A 21,534-nucleotide genomic window follows, 5' to 3' on the forward strand; every position below is an offset into this window, starting at 1 on the left:
ATTTAAGAAGTAAGGATGTTTTGGGATATGGAAAAAGGGCAGGGAACTGGGACTGAGAGATGCCATAGCTAGAAATTAGAGTGGAATAGCCATTACTGGCCAATTGACTCAGTCATACTCTTATGTTTCTAGGAAACAAACAAACTGAGTGGAATTTTCTATGAGCTTAGTCTAAAAAAAATTCAAAGCATATCTTGCAAACCCAAATATATGCTAATGTTCAGCATTTTAAAGAGATACACATCAACTAACAGATATATAAACTTACAATTTGCTTGTAATCAAATGTGTCCTTACACACACCACCTCCAAACATTTTCACCTACCAAAGCAAAATTTTAAAAAACATTCCAGTACTGCAACTTATTCCTCACATTGGTATACCTTAACAGCTACAATGTGAACAACTATTCTCCACAGACTGTCTGCTTCCATCAGCTAACTTGACTGATACAAACAGATCTTTGAAATTTTATTATTGGTAGCCATTACAGGATCCATGGGCAACTTCCAGTCTGCCTGTCTCTAATCCATGATCTGCCTGATGTGTCTATGACCCAGTCACACCAATGTATGTCTGAGTCTTTCTGGCTACTTATTATGTATCTAAGCCCCTCTCCTGACCAGTCAAGTTCTTCCATGTTAAATATGGAAGCGTGCCTGCTCCTGCAGCAAAACTCTCAGGAACGCTATTGGACATCAGGGCAATCTCAAATTGCTTTGCATTCTGAGCTGGGTTTCTCACACTCTGGGAGTAAACATTGCAGCAGAGAATGGGATAACTCTGCCTCAGAATAGCAGTTGTTTGCTTTTATGCTGTAAAATTAAACATGTTGAACATTAAAGTGCATGAATATCCAAGTTTTCCTGGCAGGAGAGGAGGAAAGAAAGAACAGTTTGCGAGTTTGATGGAGTATCCCCAGTGCATATGCTTCATATCTAATATTACGTACAGTTTCTCAAATTAAATTAGCTACAGCTTTACCGTGACCCAAGGGTTGTCAAGAAGCTCATTGGCTGTAATTCTATGGGCAGGATCCACTTTTAGAAGACGTGACAGCACATCCTTTGCTGCAAAGGGAAGAGAAAAGAAAAGCTCAGTAAATCTCACTTTTATTAGCTCTGTAACAAAGCAGTGTCATTTGAAAAAAAGTCATAAAAGCTGACCGTGAGCAATCTATGCTGCATTTAGAAAACATAATAGGACTTATTTTATGACAGAAGCAAAAATCCTAAGCACAGCAGCACTTGTACATATAGTTACATGTCACATTCTTGCTAACCTGAATTTGCTTTGAAATTAGTTTTCTTTAAGTGATATTTTTTTTAAAAAGCACCTGCACAGCTTCATTATTGCTATCAATGTTCCAAATTTGTTAAGCCACCCCAGTCAAACACACTTTCTAATATAAAATTTTGTGTTTTGTTCCGATATAGATACGAAGGCGCGTATTTTTTTGAGCAAAGCAGGCAGTCTGAATTTCTAACAAGTCTTTGCAACTGATCATGAATTATAAAATATCAGTGAACTCAGAACAATTGGGTTGTTTTTAAACTCAAGATAAAATCTTAAAAAATACAATTCAACTTGCGTTGCAAACATTAAAAAAAAGTACAGCACCAGCCCCACATTTCCTGTATTTGGGGCAAAGTGATGGTTAACCGCACACTTCATCCCTGCAGTTTTTTTTCTCCATCATACTATCCAATCTCCATATGAGCATATTTACACTTAACAGCTAACTTTTAATCCAAATGTAAGTTGATGTTTAAAAAATGATCATCTTTTGCTTACCACCATCACTAATTTCCTGCAAGATTGAATCATCAAAGCGCAGTTCCCCTTTGTTTATCAATTCAGTAAGTTTCTCTTCTGAGTTGGCCACAAATGGTGGGTCTCCAGAAAGTCTGCATGGAAAGAATCAGGTCATATTTTTACTTTATTTGCAATTAACAGTATTTCTAAAACACTCAATGATCTGCTTTTGGATGGCTTCACAGCATAAGAAAGTTAGCTCTTGTCTCTACTCGGTTACATTTTAATTTTGGCATCATGGCAGTAACATCAGCTGATTACAACAAAACGGTGGTGAACATCAAGTGCTATTTTATCAGCATTTCACAATCTTTTCAATTCTTTTCTCACAATTCATGATTTTTTAAAAAAGTGAAATGAACAGATATGATACAACTGATTTACTTATCTCTCTCTCAACTCAAATGAATAACAGTCCTATAACCTGGCAATAGAGTATCAGCTGCAAGTTTTAGCAATTGTTAATTTATACCACTTGCCAATGATAAAATCAGCAAATAAAATTTAATATCACTGTCTGGGATAACAAGAAGTTATATGGAGCAAAACGTTCCAGGGTCTATTCCCAGTCTTTGATGACTAACTGACTTCATCCAACTGCAGCAATTGGGCCGAAGCACCATTGGGTTAATTAAAAAGATAGCCAAAGGTCTTACTCCTGATTGCTATAAGGTAATCACTATTAGAAGTAAGCCAGTGACCATCCAATGCAAACTGGATTTGATACAACTGTTGTGCTCCACAGTTGCATAAACTGTAATATTGTCTATGCTCACACATGAATAAAGCCAGTTGCCAAAATACCAGAAAGCCACCCTCACCTCTACATCCACCTGCAGGCAAACAAAATTCAGCATATTAAGATGAGGTAAGCAAACTGGAAAAACAGTTGTGTCAGTTAACAAAATTAAATTACAAAGTGAAAACTAAACCTGACTTTTAAAAACTCACACACATATAGATGGCAGATGGTTAAGTCTTAGATCTGCATGCACTTCCTGCTGTCATAAAGTCAGAAGGAGGCCATTTATCCCATCGGGTCCATGCTGGCTTTCTGTAGAGCAATCTAGTCAGTCTCATTCCCCTGCTCCACCCCTATAGCCCAGCAAGTTTATTTCCCTCAAGTGCCCATCCAATTTCCTTTTGAAATCATTCATTGTCGCCACTTCCACCACCCACGTAGGCAGCGAGTTCCAGGTCATTACCACTCGCTGTGTTAAAAAGTTCTTCCTGACATCCCCTCCTGCATCGCTTGTCCAAAACCTTAAATTTGCATTCCAAGTCCTTGTATGATCAGCAAATGGGAACAGCTTTTCTTTGTTTACCTTAGCTCAACCTGTCATAATTTCCTCTCAATGTTCTTTGTTCCAAGGAGAACAACCCCAGCTTCTCCAACCTCACCTTGTAGCTAAAATCCTTCATCCCGGGAACCATTTTGGTAAATCTCCACTTCACCCTGTCAAGGATGCTCACATCCTTCCTAAAATGTGACCAGAACTGCTCGCAATACTCTATTTGAGTATTGCTGAAAAAATGACTGTGGAAACTGATGAAAATGTTAGCAAGAGCTGGGCCTAGAGGGAATCCCATGGCAACACCATCTATTTGTGCATACTTGGTGTCGTTAAAGCTGAACTCAACTGTGCAATTTTCTAAGTTCATAAGTTCAAAGAATATGTCACTACTTTCGGACCTCAAAAGTGCCCAGTCTACCTCAAAATACCCTGGAAGGGTAAGGTATCTTAAAAATTTGAGCAACAGGTGAAGCTAGCTGTTTCATATTGCTACTATGCAGTAGCAACACAAGTGGTATTTTCCACTAACAGGATGCTGCCGTCAAGCCAAAAAGATATTCTGCCAACCACATAAATGAGTAATGTGGTTTATGAATTCTAGCGCATGTGTGATGCTAGTTACGTAGGCTGTACGTCCCCACGGTAACAAACTGCACGTACCTTCAGCTGTACGTAATAGGTAAAGTATTGACCGTACTTGCAAAACTCAGAATACAATGTCTAACGTTAGATGTGATTCCGCAATTGGACAGCACTTTCTGAACAATCCTGATTGTGCTAAGAATTACACTAACAACCAATTTAAGATTATCAGTCAGGCTCACAATATGGTTCATTTATGTTTGCTGGAAGCTACATGTTCTTAAGCAGGGACCTGTCCTCTGCAGACAAAAGCAACGTGTCCAGGTGTTGCGCCTTTTTTGAATTAAACAACAGCGAGATACACAATATTTCCCTGGTGCATTCTCCATGGTGACGCCTCGACTAATCAGATTCGACTTGCCAACCAATCAGCACCCTTTTTTCATGCAGTATAAATTGCTGCTGCCTTTGAAATTTGGCATTCTTGCGTCTATTCTGATAAGTGCAAGATGAAAAGCTTCAACAGCATGTCTCTTTTCAGCAATACTCAAGTTCTGTACTACCAACTATTTGAATACTCTATTTATGGCTTAACCAGAGCTTTATAGACGTTCAGCATAACTTCTCTCCTTTTGTATTCAATACCTCTGTTTATGAAGCCCAACATCCCATATACTTTGCTAACCACTCTCAATATGTCCTGCCACCTTCAAAGATCTCTGCACATGAATCCCCAGGTCCCTCTGCCTTTGCATACTCTTTAGAACTGCGCCATTAAGTCTATATTGCCTCTCCCTATCCCTTCTGCCAAAATGCATCACCTCACACTTCTCTGTAGTAAATTGCATCTGCACGTGTTTGTCCATCTATATCCTGTTGCAGTCGATTGATATCGTCTTCATTGTTTGCCATAACTCCAAATTTTGTATCATTGGCAAATTTTAAAATTTTACTCAGTATTCCAATATTGAGTCATTTATATATATCAAAAAAAGTAGTTGTCTTAGCACTGACCCTTGGGGAACACTACTATCATCCTCCTGTCCGAAAAACAACCATTTACCATGATTTGCTGTTTGCTGTCCTTAAGCCAATTTTTTATCCAAGCTGACACGAGGTTCCATTTTGTTAACCTGCCTTTTACATGGTACTTTGTCAAACACTTCCTTAATATCCATATAGAAAACATCTACCGCATTCCCTTCAGCAACTTTCTCTGTTACTTAATCAAAAAATTCAATTAGTATTTTCTTTTTTTTCTCACAATTCTTGTCACATCGTTTTATGGCAGCTACACTTCAGCCATCACATTTCTGGTACTATACTTCATTGACTAGCTCCAAGTAAAACTGAAGAGGTAGGGAATAATTAATCAAAAGTGGTGAAAATAGCTAGAAAACTTCTATGGTAAACTACCAAGGAGTTATAAAGATAACTAATCCTGAATGACCAGTCAGGAGAAATTATCAATTAGTAGAAAAGGAAAAAATGAACCAATTGACACAGCCAGAATACTCTTTAAAAGAAAAACATTGTGCCATTTTTTCCATCAGTAAATTCTAATAATGAGTTTAATCAAAAAATATAATGCATCAACTGAAATGCATCTGTGGCCTTTTAATAGCTTCACTGAAGTTTTTTTTAAATTTGTAGGCCTCAGACTTTGCCAAAGGCCTGGGCTTAAATGTGATATTTTTGCCCAGAGCTAAAGACGGATCCTGTCGTCTGAACATGTGTATCAGTTGCATTTAGGCTTCCCAAATGTTTGACTGGGTTTCAAAAGAGAAAGGGAGATCTACTTGAAATATGACAGATTGCACTAATTACAGACCTATTGCAGCTTTTGAACTATAAACAAATTATTTTTCTCAATTGAAATGAACCCATAACAATTTTAGTATGTGTGGTTTTGAAAACATTTGGTTAAAGCCATATTTTCAGTAGGTTTCAATTAAACTTTCAAATAAAAGTTACTTTTTTTAACATCAGGAAGTATATCATGCTGAGAAAGACAAAACACACACAAGGCTGAATTTCTGGACCCCCCCCAAAATTGGTAACAGACGCAGGGGTTCCCGAAAATACCAGCACCAGACAGCATGTCAATTTCAAGGTGCCAATCTTTGCGCCAGCAATAGTGACCAGGGTGTTGGGAGGGCGGGGCAGGAATCCCACTCTCCTCCCAATTGGGCCAATTAACATTGTTTAAAAGTTCGTTAAGAGCTTGTTAAGGGGTGAACTTTAAATTTTTAAAGGGGCAGATGAGTTACCCGTGCCTTAAGAAATTGACCAGCTGGAGAGAGGCAGGTAAAGAGTGGGGAGCCAGCCATGGCTGCCCCAGGATATCAGCCCAGCCCCATAATAGGGTCAGTTAGGCAAAGGTGGACAGCACACTCAACAAGGGGGTTCCCTTGGCACTGTGCAGATGGCAGGGAGAGTGGGCGCTCAGCACCTAGGCAATGAACAGAGGTCATCACCCCGACATGAGCTGCAACCTCCCCCACCCCCCACCCCCAGCATCGTGGGGGCAAGGCTGCCAAGGACAATTAGACAGCCACCTGCCCAGAAGGAAGGCTCCAACTGGCACAACTGTTAGATTTTGGAAGAAGAGCTCAACGTCATGCCGAGCACGAAATTCATTGAGGTGGGGGTATAAGGGGACAAAACGGAGTCCTTTGCTGAGTACAGAACGTTCAGCGTCAGAGAGGGGAAGGTCAGAGGGTGAATACACGGCAAGGGGTCAGATCAGAAGGGGTGGGGTCAGAGGGAAGTGAATGGGAAGAAGAATCTGGAGTGGCATTAGTCCCCGTCAGCTGCTGGAGCTTGCGTTCCTTAACACCTGAAAGGAAGAAAAAAGTTTTTTGTTAATGCGCGGATAAGACGAAGGATGAAGTGAAACTGTGGAGTAGAACAGCTTTGAGATAAGGTGAGGCGGTGCTTCTGGAGAGAGAGGTCCAGTATGTATATGTGACGGCGCATGGCACTGAGTGTGGATCTCAGGATGCGGTGAGAACAGCAGTCCGAGGAACATTGTATTCCACAGAGATACCTATAATCCTGGGTGTATTCAAAACACGAAGGATGAAACTTCAGTTGGAATCCACGCGGAATAAGTCAGAGCCGGAGACAGTCACTGAGGAAGGAGATGTGGCTGTGAAAACAAGTTTTGGTAGACGCATTATCAAACACCAGGAGGGAAATAGAAAGCAATGAAGGTGAACAAGGTAAAAGAAACAAACGAAAATCCTGTCGGAGAGAAAAGCAGAACTTCAAGGTAGGCATTCCTGGAAGTGGCAGTGAATTAAGGACTAAAATAAAAGCAAAATACTGCAGATGCTGGAAATCTGAAATAAAAACAAGAAATGCTGGAAATACTCAGCAGGTCTGACAGCATCTGTGGAGAGAGAAGCAGAGTTAACGTTTCAGGTCAGTGACCGTTCATCAGAACTGGATAATTATCTGAAGAACTGTTGAAGGGTCACTGACCTGAAAAGTTAGCTCTGCTTCTCTCTCCACAGATGCTGCTAGACCTGAGTATTTTCAGCATTTCTTGTTTTTATTTCAGATTACCAGCAGCTGCAGGTTTGCTTTTATGTTAGATTTTGGGCCCAGTGGTGATAAGGAGCAACAACCTCTACAGGAAGGGCAGAACCGCAGGCACCAGGAAAGCATGGGAGAGGAAAGAGGGGCAGGAAAGCAATGGAGGCCAAACCCTCAACACAGGACCTACCGCCTAAGATGGAGTTACCTGGAGATGACAGAGAACCAGTCCCACAGATGGGGCGGCACAGTGGCGCAGTGGTTAGCACCGCAGCCTCACAGCTCCAGGGATCCGGGTTCGATTCTGGGTACTACCTGTGCGGAGTTTGCAAGTTCTCCCTGTGACTGCGTGGGTTTTCGCCGGGTGCTCTCGTTTCCTCCCACAGCCAAAGACTTGCAGGTTGATAGGTAAATTGGCCATTATAAATTGCCCCTAGTATAGGTAGGTGGTAGGGGGATATAGGGAAGGTGGGGATGTGGTAGGAATATGGGATTAGTGTAGGATTAGTATAAATGGGTGGTTGATGGTCGGCACAGACTTGGTGGGCCGAAGGGCCTGTTTCAGTGCTGTATCTCTAAATAAATAATAAATAAATAAGACTGTGACTTTCCAGGCAGATGTTCATAGGCATCTGTGACCTCACACCAAGCCCTGCCAGTGGCCGTCAAAGTCACTGTGGCCTTGAACTTCTTCACTTCTGGCTCATTTCATGGACCAGCTATGAACCTTAGTGGCATCTCGCAAACAGCTGTACACTACTGCATCTTGCTGGTCACTGATGCCCTCTTTGCCACATTCATTTAACTACAAACATGACCTCACAGGGACAGAGTGCATTGAGTTTCACCTCCATCGTTGGATTCCCCCAGGTGCAGGGCATCATCGATAGTACCCACGTGACCAGCCAGTGAGATCCATCAACAGGAAGGCTTCCACTCCCTCAACATCCAACTGGTCTGCGACTACAACAAGGGCTTCTTCCATGTTTTCACTCACTTTCCTGGCAGCTGCCATGACTCCTTCATCTTCCACTCATCCAGGCTGTCTCAGATCTTCACTCCAACCACCAAAGGGTATGAATGTATCCTACGGGGCAAGGGATATCTCTTGAAGAGATGGCTACTCACCCTTCTGCGGAAGAACCAGACAAAGGCACAGAGGTGATACAACAAATGCCACCTGCTCAGTAGAACAACCATTGAACAGGCCATCAGACTACTGACGATGCAATTTTGGTGCCTGGATGGGTTAGGTGCTGCTCACCAATACCCTCTGGCAAGGGTCTCAGTCATTGCGGTGGCCTGCTGCGCTCTCCATAACATGGACCTCCAGAGAGGTGTGCACTTTCAGAAAAATGAGGCCCTGGAAGGAGATAGCTCATTGGGGGAGAAGCAGGAGGCGAGTGAGAAGGAAGAGAAGGCGGAGGGAGATGACGCTGAACAGAGAGGTGCCCGTGCTGCACGACGAGGTGACCTACTCCTGTCACCCTCTATGAAGAGGACCACCCTCCTCTCCCTCGCGGCCTCCAGCATTAGACCCAGGTTGACATCAATGAAGCATCGGCATCAATGAAGCGAGGGGCTGCCTTGCCCTGGCTGCCAGGCATCCTGCTTCCCTGTGTCATCTTGCTTCTCTCTGGTGCAGTGGAAGGTTTTGGCATAAACCTCAGATCTCTCCCTCAAGGCAACCAGCAGTCTCAGTGATGGCTGTCATGGGGTGTCTAAATGAGTTCCACACTTCATCTGACCCACTCCCACTGGCTCCAAGTGGGCAGGAAACCCATCTACCCATTTGAAAATCTGAACCAGAATCAGTTTCCCACTGGAGGCGGGTTTTTGACCAAAAGACAAACCTGGCTCCTGTTTCCTGTCTCCATGGTGAAAGTTCAGCCTACACATTCCAGAATTAGTTTGAAAACATGGAATTCAACAGTGGCAACAATCTCAGAAAATTATAATCCAATCCTTCCCCACACCCACAGTGCTGTCAGGGCTGTGTTCCTCCTCCTCTCACTGCTGACAGATCCCAGTGAGCACTGGACAAAATAGTGAAGGGGGGAAGGAGCAGTACTAAGTAGTATAGGGGATGCAGGAAGCAAGAGGGTACTGAGTATTGGGCAATTAGAATGATGAAGGATTGTAGTAGCAAAGAAATTGGAATGTGCAATTTGGGCCAGGTGAGTGCATGAAGGTTAAAAAAAAAAGGGGCAACATTGGAAAATCAAAAAACATGGCAGGAAAATGTATTGAAGAGAAACTCTATTTGCTTTAAGATTTAAACCAATACCTTATGTAATTGAGGTTCAACTTATCTATTCTCTAAGAATTCTGAATACTAAGTCTACCCTAAAGCCTTCTCTTCTTCGTAGTCGGCAATCCCAGGCTCTTTAATGCTGATTTGCATACCTCAGATGCCTTTTGGCTGTTTAAGGTTTGATTGTCATTCTGCACTGCTTATAACACTGGATATCCCTGCTGTAGTACAGCAATCAGATTTGCACCCAATAGTCCAGATGTGCCTTGCACACAAGCATTTGTCTCCTCCTGGGATTTGTGCTCTATCCCATTGACTGTAGCTTCCCTTGCTGCTGTTGTAGTCTGGTTTCAGCAAGTGACCCACTAATATCCCACCAAAAGATGCAAATTAGTTAGAAACAAAGAATGGGCATGTCATAATAAACATACTTTTTAAAAATATTCATGAGGGACAACAATCAGAAACACATCTACCAAAGCAAATAATCTAGACAAAAATTAATTGCATCGATCTGAAGGAGATGGAAGTCACAGAGAGACTAAAAGGCTGCAAAACTAATGAATCCTCAAGGCTAGATATTATTTATCTCAGAGTGCTAAGAGAGACTAAGGAGGAAAATTGTGAAGTACTGAAATCGTTGATGGATTCACTGGACTGTTGGGAAATACCAATAGATTGGAAACAGGCTAGTGTGTCCATTATTCAAAAAGGGATCATGTGCATCGATCTTTGAGGGTGGCAGGACATATTGGGCTGAATTTTATTATCCTGCTGGGAGCAGCAGCGGGTGCTCAAAATGGTGGCAGTCCTGCCTGCGACATCAGTGGCCACGTCAACGCGATTACGCGGCGGGTGGCCATCTCCCCCACTCACGTGGCAGGGGCGACATTGGCGACGCCGTTCACGACTGCCAGCCCTGCATTTACTCTCAGCATTCATTCAACATCAGCTTCCTAAGGATACAATTCTGTGCTCTGCAGAAAACTTTTCAGGACCACAGCCATAGGATGACCACCAAAATCCATTGGTCGCAAATCATCATTTAGCAGTGTGCAGAGATCTGCGATGGCCTCTCTGGACAGCCGCAATCTTCTCTCGCAGTTTTGCAGACATCTGCAGGTATGTCAGCTGGGTCCTAGAGACTCGCTGGCATATCTGTACTCTTCTTTGGCTTGGCGGCTGTTGCTGCTAGCATCTGGGAGCTTCCTCTTGAGGTATAGCTGACTCTTCGGCCCGCCTCTGGCGGAGTCACTTCAGCACCGTAAAAGGTTCCAGGAAAACAGGGTGAATCATACCCATAGCCCATTCCTTCACTGTTGCTGGGTCAAAATCCTTCCTAACAGCACTGTGGGTGTACCTAACCCACATGGACTGCACTGGTTCAAGAAGGCAGCCCACCACCACCTTCTCAAGGGCAATTAGGCATGGGCAATAAATGTTGGCCTAGCCAGCAATGCCCACATCCCGTGAAAGAATAAAAAAAACTCCATCTTCCTTGGACCTTCAGCTTTCTTCAAAAGGTAAAGCTCGTCTATCTGGACAAAGACTTGTTTTAATTTTGGTACTGCAGGGTTCCCGCATTAGCTTTATGGTAGGGACTGATGTTGGTCTCAAAACATGTTGAACACAAGTGCTCAGTGCTGGCCTCCCCCGACAAAAAACACCCAAACAGTTGCAGAGCGCCTCCGCCCCAATACTCTCACAATACATTTTCAGATTGAGGTTAGCGGCAATGTCCACTGCAAAACCCACTACATCTAGATAACAACTGTAAAGTTAACTACCTTCTCAAGGCACCGAGGACTCTCTCCTCGGTGGCATCAGCTTTTCAAAGACGCAAAACTGAAGGCACGTGAGTGCCACACATTAAGCACAAAATTATGAATGTCTCGTAAGATTGTGGTGAATGACATTCAAAGGAATGCAAAACAGTATGTAACAGATTCAAATGATCATGCTGTCACATCGGGGCGGAAGTGCCGCAAAGGCACTTCGCTGCCTCCAATATCAGAAATTAGCATTACGGTATCTGGTTCCTTGGCAGACAGCTCTACGTGGACTCTCCAGCCCCACCCTGCCAAAAGTCTCACCTTCTACAGGACCATAAATTCCAGCCCATTGAGAGTGTGCTTGGTAAAGCATATGGGATCTTGGGCTTCTTAAATAGAGGCACAGAGTACAAAAGCAGGGAGGTTATGCTGAACCTTTATAAGCTCTGGTTAGACCCGAACTGGAATATTGCATCCAGTTCTTGTCACCACACTTATGGAAGGATATGAGGGTCCTTGAGAGGGTGCACAGGAGACTTACCAGAATATTGCAAGGATGGGGGATTTTAGTTACAAGGTTAGGTTGGAAAAGCTGAGTTTATTCTCCTTAGAACAAAGGAGATTGAGGGGAGATTTAGAAGAAGTGTACAAGATTATAACAGGCTTAGTTAAGTTAGACAAGGAAAAACTGTTCCCATTAACTAATGATACAAGGTCTAAGGGACACAGATTGAAGGTCTGGGCGAGAGATGCAGGGAGAATATGAGGAAGAACATTTTTACGCAGCGGGTGGTAATGAACTTAAACTCGCTGCCCACAAGAGCGGTGAAAGCGGAGACAATCAATGACGTCAAGAGGATGTTGGATGGCCACTTGAGGGAAGTGGACTTGCAGGGCTACGGAGATCAAGTGGGGGAGTGGGACTGACTGGATAGCTCCGTGGAAAGCCGGCACGGACTTGATGTGAATAGCCTCCTTCTGTGCTGTATATGACTATGACGCCATAAAAGACATTGGAAAATGGGGCTTTTTTTTTTAAATGAAGAAAATCAAAAAGGGTCATTTGAAACAGACATACAACAAGGCTGGACTATTAAAAAGCAGTTTCAAGAAAGGAAGGAAGAGGAAAATCAAGCTGTAAGAAAATAAGGCAACAGAACTGGGTTATTAAAACAATAAAAGGTAGCAGAGCCATGCTGATTACAAAAAAGTAGCAGATATGGTCCTAAGCAAAAAAAAAAAGACAGAACTAGGGTTAATAAAAGAAAATGAACTATCAAGGTCTTCAAACTATCAAAAGAGAACTATAAAAACAAAAAAGGCAGCAGAATGGGGTTTTTACAAAAGGAAGAATAGAACTATAACAAACATTAAGCATTTCTGTCCCAATAGCTGTCCTTTTAAATCATGACAGTTTAAAAAAAAACAGCTGTACATCTCCAATCTATATTGTTACCAATTGTGCAAATTTGTTATGTCATCTCAAAGGAGTCAAACACACATAATATGTACAGATTTTGAGACAGTTCAGTTATTGAAATAAAAACAAGAAATGCTGGAATCACTCAGCAGGTCTGGCAGCATCTGTGGAAAGAGAAGCAGAGTTAACGTTTCGGGTCAGTGACCCTTCTTCGGAACCAGTTATTGACATGATGGCCTCTATTGATTTTTGAACAAGGCTGGCAGTCATGAATTTCTGATGAGCCTTTCCAACTCCTTGGGAAGTATAAAAACGTGTATATATACCACAGATATATATATTTTTTCTTTCAAAGATTGCTTACAATGTGTACATAATGACTCCTATGCTCCATGTGTCACACTGCTGGGTGTATTGATGGGCACTGAGAACTTCTGGAGCTGAAAAAAAGACAAAGTAATATGATTAGTAATACAGGTAATCCAGCATTTAAGTTGGGAAATAGTGTACAGGGAATGGGTAAGTAATTGGATGAGGAATGTAACACGGGAACTGAAATGAGCAGTTGGGTGAAGTGAAACTTGCCCGACTGAGACCAAGAACAGAGTAAGGGCGACATCATTTTTTTTGATAACTGGAACCATCAAAGTCAGCAACAGAAACTATCCGAGGTGGTGGAGGCTGCAATTAATGTAATACTGTTCCCTGCACCAATTTCGTGTATATAATTGCATATTTATGTCACACATTTATGTTTGTACTAAACTTGTAATGCTTTATACTTGCAGTATTAAATTCTATTTGTCCGAGCAACTGCCTAACTTTTCCCAATTGTCAATTGCATCCTCTTTCTACTACTCTTGTAATTTAGTGTCACATGCAAATTCTACGAGTCTGCAATTTGTTTTGACATCCATATCAAAAAAAATTAAAAACTGAAATAAAAAACCTGCATCAATAGCGGTCATGTAACTACCGGATTCTCATAAAAACCCATTTGGTTCATTAATGTCCTTTTCTAAAGAACATCTGCTGTCCTTACCTGATCTGTCTGGCCTGTATGTGACTTCAGACCCAGAGCAATGTGGTTGACTCCTAACTGCCCTCTGAAATGGTCTAATAAGCCACACAACCGCCAAGATGTTGTCGCCACCTTCCCAAGGGTAACTCGGGATGAGCAACAAATGCTTGCCAGCGACTCCCAAATCCCATGAATGAATAAAAAATTATTTAGGTAGATTAAACACAACAGAGGTTCAAGCACTCCACTCTTGCCATTCCCCAATCTGATATTACACCTTTTATTAGTATTTTCTGTTTCCTATTTTTAAGCCAATTTCTTCTTCAGTCCCACTTACTATCCTGGACTGTCATGGCCTTTATTTTAATTAGAAACCTTTCCTGTGGAACTTTGGCAAAAACTTCCAAAAGCCCAAACAAATTATATCAAAGGGAGCTGTGCTATCTAGTGAAGCCCACTGTAGGGCAATCACCTTTTTCAATTAGACTTATTATATAACAAAAACATAACTAATTAAACCTGTATATTCTTCTCACTAGCAAGACGACGACGACAATTTGGAAAGAAACGTGCAAAAATACAGCAAATGTCGTGGCAAAAGAAATTTGAAATATCTCTTGGGCTCCCTCAAACCCGTTCTACAATACATAAAGACTTGGCATTGATATTGTGCCATATCATATACAACAAATTACTTGGAACTACAGTGACTGTTGTTATGCATGTTAACACTACATCTATTTTGCAGACAGTAAAATTCTCCTAACAACAATGAAATGAATGACGAGGACAAGGTAATCTAGTTTTGGTAGTGCTAGCTGAGAGAAGATGGCTAACCGGGATACTGAGGAACTTACTTTTCTTATTTGAATAGTGTCATGGGATCTTTAAATTCCAAATGAACCATCCGAGATGGGAGGCAGGGCTTCAGTTTAGCATTTCATCTAAAGGATAGATAAAATCCTGCGACAAATGCACTTTCCTTTAAGCCTAGTAATCTCTCAATCCAAGTGACTATATTTCCCAATACTTCTTTAAATAGGTAATGCCTCCAGAGAAGCCCGATAAAAGAAATGTGAAGACCCTGCCAACTGATTCCAGGTTGCGCACAGACCGAAAAGAGGATTTTCTCTTTGATTGGAACAAATGCAAACCTGCCCATGGTGTGTCTATGGAAATCCTCCCCAGTAGGCTTAGGGGGAAGAGTTTATTTAATAACTTGCATTAAAATGTCCCAAGGCACTTCACAGGAGTGTAATCTGACAAAAATTGGCACCAAGTCAAAGAGGAAGAAATTAGGATGGATAACTAGAACTTTAAGAACATAAGAAATCGGAGCAGAAGTGGGCCATTCAGCCCCTTGAGCCTGCTCCACCATTCAATAAGATCATGGCTGATCTGACTGTGGCCACTTTCCTGTCTGTCCCCCATAACTCCCACTCCCTTGCAGATCAAAAATCTGTCCAACTCAGCCTTGAATATATTCAATGACCCAGCCTCCACTGCTCTCTGAGATAGAGAATTCCAAAGATTTACGACTCTCAGAAGAAAGTCCTCCTCATTTCTGTCTTAAATGCATAACTGCTTATTCTGAAACTGTGCCCCCTAGTTCTAGATTCCCCCATAAGGGGAAACATCCTCTCAGCATCTACCCTATCAAGCCCCCCTCAGAATCTTGTACAGCCACAGTATCATTTACGGCATAGTAGGAGGCCATTCAGCCCATCAAGTCCATGCCAGCTTTCCAAAGAACAATCCAGTTATGTGTTTCAATAAGATCACCTCTGATTCTTCTAAACTCCAATGTTTATAGGCCCAACCATTCCTCATAAGACAACCCCTTCAAATCCAGCTAGTGGACCTTCTCTGAACTGCCTCCAATGAATCACATCCCTCCTTAAATAAGGAGGCCAGAACTGTATGCAGTACTCTTGGTGTGGTATCACCAACACCCTGTACAATTGTAGCAAGATTTCTCTACCTATATACTCCATCGCCCTTGCAATAAAGGCCAACATTCCATCTGCCTACCTAATTACTTGCTGTACCTGCATGCTAACCTTTTGCGTTTCATTTAGGAGGTCACCCAGATTCCTCTGCACCGCGGCATTCTGTAGTCTCTCTCCATTTAAATAATATTTTGCTTTTCTATTCTTTCTACTCAAGTGGCTAACCTCACATTTTCCCACATTATACTCTTATTGCCAAATTTTTGTCCACTCACTTCACCTATCTATATCCCGTTGCAGACTCTGTGTCCTCCTCACAACTTGCCTTCCTACCTATCTTTGTATCGTCAGCAAATCTGGCTACAATACACTGTCCCTTCATCCAAGTCATTAATATAGATTGTAAATAGTTGAGGCCCCAGCACCTGTCATGCTCATACAATCCAAACTTATGAACTATAAAATGAACTTACGAAGTAAATCCGAAACGGGTGCTTTTCTTGAAAACAAAATGGAGTAGGAGGTCAGGTGACCTTTCCTTTCCTGCCAATACACAAGAACCCTGAGCTAATTTTTATGTCTGGATAAGTCTTGGAGAAGTCATTAAAATGCAAATTACTTTTCTGGACACATCGCTGAGAAATTATTAAAATGCAAACCTTTTCTGTGGTAATGGCAGCTTCGCTCCAACTGATTCGGTTGACAATACTTTTGCAGACTTCTGAACTCCAAACTCCAAAGAATGGGTGTGAAAAGCCCTACTTTATGAAGCTGAGATGAGGATGAATGGCAGCCAGACTCCATTGTCTAACAATGGTCTCAACACCAGAAACCATTTATGAAGGCAATGGAAAGTGAAACTATGGTCACATGACAGAAACTAGGTTTCTAATAAGCAGCTTTAATAAAGGTATATTCTGGGCAGACAAAAGAGATCCATCTATGCCATCAAACAGAAAGAACCCTGTCTAACATTACCAGCTTTGAACTACATGTAGACAGCGACTGAAGTTTGGCCTTGAACTCCCTATCTGAGAAATCATACCAAGACTTTGCCATTGACTGGAATACAACAGGAGCAGTTTTCAACAGCGCATCCATCTTAGAGTCATCGAGTCTTAGAGTCATACAGCATAGAAACAGGCCCTTTGGCCCACCGCGTCCATGCCGACCATAATGCCTATCTATATTAATCCCACCTGCCTGCATTAACTCCATATTCCTCTATGCCTTGCTCATTCAAGTACCTGTCCAGATGCCTCTTAAATGTTGCTACTGTTCCTGCCTCCACCACCTCCTCTGGCAGCTCATTCCAGATACCCACTATTCTTTGTGTGAAAGATTTACCCCTTTGATCCCCTTTAAACCGCCTCCCACTCACCTTAAACATATGCCCTCTAGTTTTAGTCACCCCTACCATGGGAAACAGACTCTGGCTATCTACCCTATTTATGCCTCTCATAATTTTATATACCTCTATCATGTCCCCTCTCAGCCTCCTTCGCTCCAAGGAAAACAGACCCAGCCTATCCAATCTCTCTTTAAAACTCAAGCCCTCCAAACCAGGCAACATCCTTGTGAATCTTTTCTGCACCCTGTCTAGCTTAATCACATCTTTCCTGTAGTGCGGCGACCAGAACTGCACACAGTACTCCAAATGCGGCCTAACCAACGTTATGTACAACTGTAACATGACGTCCCAACTCTTGTACTCAATGTCTTGGCCGATGAAGGCAAGCATGCCATACACCTTCTTCACCACCCTGTCTACCGGTGTTGCCACTTTCAGGGAACTATGTACTTGCACCCAAGGTCTCTCTGCTCAACAACACTCCCCAGGGCCTTGCCATTCACTGTATATGTCCTGCCCTGGTTTAACTTCCCAAAATGCATCACTTCACACTTGTCTGCGTTAAATTCCATTTGCCACTCCCTTGCCCTCTTTCCCAGTTGTATATCCTGTTGTAACCTTAGACAACCCTCTTCACTGTCCACTATACCACCAATTTTGGTGTCATCTGCAAACTTACTAATCATGCCCCTTACATTCACACCCAAGTCATTAATATATATGAAACAACAGATGGCCCAGCACCGATCCCTGCGAGCACACCACTGGTCACCGGCCTCCAATCTGAAAAACAACCCTCTACTACCACCCTCCACCTCCTATCACCAAGCCAATTTTGTATCCAATTTGCTAGCTCACCCTGGATCCCATGTGCTCAAACCTTCTGGACCAGCCTACCATGCGGGATCTTGTCAAAGGCCTTGCTAAAGTCCATGTAGACAACGTCCATCGCCCTGCCCTCATCAATCCTCTTGGTCACCTCCCCGAAAAACTCAATCAAATTCGTGAGACATGATTTCCCATGCACAAAGCCATGCTGACTATCCCTATCAGACCATGCCTTTCCAGATGCATATAAATCCTGTCTCTCAGAATCCCTTCCAATAACTTTCCCACCACTGATGTAAAGCTCATCGGACTGTAGTTCCCTGGCTTATTCCTGCTGCCCTTCTTAAATAAAGGCACAACATTAGCTATCCTCCAGTCTTCCACTACCTCACCCGTGGTTAACAATGATACAAAATCTCTGCTAGGGCCCAAGCAATCTCCTCCCTTGCTTCCCATAACATCCTAGGATACACCTGGTCAGGCCCTGGGGATTTATCCACCTTAATGCACTTCAAAACCTCCAAAAGCTCCTCCTTTGCAATGTTGATATGCTCCAAGATATTGGTGTTCCCTACCTTGAACTCACTAGCTTCCATGACCTTCTTCACGGTAAATACAGACGAGAAATATTCATTTAAGACCTCGCCCATTTCCCGTGGGTCCACACATAGATTGCCACACTGATCCTTAAGGGGACCTACTCTCTCCCTAGTTACCCTTTTACTCTTAATATACTTATAGAATCTTTTAGGATTCTCCTTTATCTTATCTGCCAGGTAAATCTCCTGGCCCCTTTTCGCCCTCCTAATTTCCTTAAATGTAGTCCTACATCCCCTATACTCCTCGAGGGACTCGCTCGATCTCAGCTGCCTATACCTGACATATGCCTCTTTCTTTGTCCTGACCAGACCCTCAATATCCCTCGTCAACAAAGGTTCCCTAAACTTGCCAGCCTTGCCCTTCCATCCAACAGGAACATGCCAGCCCTGAACTCTTCCCATCTCACTTTTAAAAGCCTCCCACTTGCCAGACGTCCCTTTACCTATAAACAGCCTCTCCCATGCAACTTTTGAGAGTTCCTGTCTGATGCCACCGAAATTAGCCTTCCCCCAATTCAGGACTTCAACCTGAGGACCAGTCCTATCCTTTTCAATAACTATCTTGAAGTTAATAGAGTTATGGTCACTGGTCTCAAAGTGCTCCCCCACTGACACATCAACCACCTGCCCATCCTCATTTCTTAAGAGGAGGTCGAGTGTAGCCCCTTCTCTAGTACGGCCATCCACATACTGCTTCAGAAAACTATCCTGGACACACTTAACAAATTCTTCCCCATCTGATCCCTTAGCACTAAGGCAGTCCCAGTCAATCTTCCTGAACCTCCCCAAGTCTTTCTTCAGTGAAGTAGGGAAAAGATTACAGGCCTGTACCATTTCACGTCTTCATCCTGGAGAAAAGCAAGTTTAACAGAAAACTCTTTAAAATCATCAGACCCAACGCACATCATCTTTGTAACCTCTATCCTTTCTTGAGTGTTTGTAACTGTATGAGTGAGAGATTGGGTGTTGTTGCGTGTATTTCGGGTATTGTATAAGAAACATTTATGTTTATTTTAAACTTACAAGAAAACCTGTCATTTTTCTGTTCTTGACAATTGGGTTAAAAAAAAAACACATTTTCTTTAAAATGAAAAACTGGCTTCGGTCAGTCAAGTGGTGAAAAAAAGGAACCATCCTCGTCATCTCTCACCTGTTCGTAACACATCCCAGTAGTTATAGTTTGTCAACCTGAAAATGACCCATTCATCCCAACTCGGTTTCCTGCTAGCCAATCCTCTACCCACGCTAATATATTACCCCCAACACCACGAGCTGTCATCTTGTGCAGTAACGATTCATGTGGCACCTTATCAAATGTCTTTTGAAAATCCAAATACACATCGACTGGTTCCTCTTTCACCACCCTGCTCATTACTTTCTCAAAGAACTCTAAAAAATTTGTCAAACATAATTTTCCTTTCATAAAACCGTGTTGACTCTGATTGTAATATGATTTCCAAAATATCCTGCTACTACTTCCTTAATAATGGATTCCAGCACTTTCCCAATGACAGATGTTAGACTAACTGGCCTATTGTTTGTTTTTTGTCTCCCTCTTTTCTTGAATAGGCGCATTATATTTGCTGTTTGCCAATCTGCTGAGACCTTTCCAGAGTCCAGGGAATTTTGGAAGATTACAATCAATGCATCCACTATCTCTGCAGCCACTTCTTTTAAGACCCTAGGATGCAGGCCATCAGGTCGAAGGGACTTGTCAGCCTATAGTCCCATAAGTTTTCCTAGTACTTTTTCTCCAGTGACAGTGATTGTTTTAAGTTCCTCCCACCCCCCCCACCTTTTGCCCTTTGGATTTTCTACTATTACTGGGATGCTTTTGCATCTTCTACAGTGAAGAGAAATGCAAAATATTTGTTCAAAGTCTCTGCCATTTCCTTGTTTCCCATTATTAATTCCCCATCTTCTAAGGGACCAATGTTTACTTTATCTACTCTCTTCCTTTTTATATACTTGTAGAAGCTCTTACTGTTTTTATATTTCTCAATAAATAACTCTCATATTCTAATTTCTTCCTCTATTTTTAAGTCATTCTTTGCTGGTTTTTAAATTTTTCCCAATCTTCTGGCCTATCACCAAATTTCACAGCATTGTATGCCTTTTTTTCAATTTGATACCATCCTAAACTTCCTTAGTTAGCCACAGAGGGTTCATCCTTCTTGGAAAGTCTTTCTTTCTCAATGGAATTTATCTTTGTAGAGAATTATGAAATAACTCCTTAAATGTTTGCCACTGCTTCTCAACCATCTCACCTTTTAACCTATTTTCCCGTCCACTTTAGCTATCTCTGTCTTCAAACCTTAGTAAGTGCCTTTGTTTAAGCTTAAGACACTAGTTTCAGACCCAGGTTTCTCACCTTCAAACTGAATATGAAATTCTATCATGTTATGATCACTCTTCCTGAGAGGATTCCATACTAGAGATTAATTAATTAATCCTGTCTCTTTACACATTACCAAGTCTAAAACTTACTGCTCCATGGTTGGTTCCAGAACGCATTGTTCTAAGAAACAGTCCAGAATACACTCAAATGAACTCATCCTCAAGACCTTTGCCAATTTGATTTGTCTAATCTATATTAAGATTAAAATTGCCCACGATTATTGCAGTACCTTTCTTACCAGCCCTCCATTATTTCCCGATTTATATTCTTTCCTACTGTTAGGGGGCCTATGAACGACTCTCACCAGTGACTTCTTTCCCTTTCTATTTCTCATCTCCACTCAAACTGATTCTGCATCTTGATCTTCTGAGCCAAGATCATTTCTCACTACTGTACCGATCTCATTCGTCATTAACAGAACTACTCCACCTCCTTTTCCTTTCTTCCTATCCTTCTGAAATGTCAAGTATCCCTGATTTTTCAGTTGCCAGCCTTGGTCACCTTGCAAACAAATCTCTGTAACAGCTATCATAGACCCATTTATTTCTATTTGTGCCATCAATTCACCCATCTTGTTACAAACGCTGCATGCATACAAAGAGCTATTAATTCTGTCTTTTTATCATTTTTCCCTAGTCTGACCCTATTTGCTGGTGCACTTTTATGTTTGTACGTTCTGTCCCTTCCTGACACACTCTGCTCTTTAACC

General features: G+C 42.2%; 1 protein-coding gene across 9 annotated transcripts in view; it reads right to left on the reverse strand.

The window, feature by feature from the left end:
• stk33 (serine/threonine kinase 33) overlaps positions 1 to 21,534 on the reverse strand; it is a 218,773-nt gene that overhangs the window by 39,587 nt on the left and 157,652 nt on the right. For all 9 annotated transcript variants that reach the window (XM_068046331.1, XM_068046328.1, XM_068046326.1 and 6 more), the window contains 3 exons: positions 13,044 to 13,119; positions 1,796 to 1,908; positions 986 to 1,071 (listed from right to left, as the gene is read on the reverse strand). In XM_068046331.1, the coding sequence (XP_067902432.1) occupies positions 986 to 1,071; positions 1,796 to 1,908; positions 13,044 to 13,119 (275 nt within the window). The remainder of the gene's footprint in view (positions 1 to 985; positions 1,072 to 1,795; positions 1,909 to 13,043; positions 13,120 to 21,534) is intronic.

This window comes from Heterodontus francisci, chromosome 14 (assembly GCF_036365525.1).
Source record: "Heterodontus francisci isolate sHetFra1 chromosome 14, sHetFra1.hap1, whole genome shotgun sequence".
Classification (NCBI taxonomy): domain Eukaryota; kingdom Metazoa; phylum Chordata; class Chondrichthyes; order Heterodontiformes; family Heterodontidae; genus Heterodontus; species Heterodontus francisci.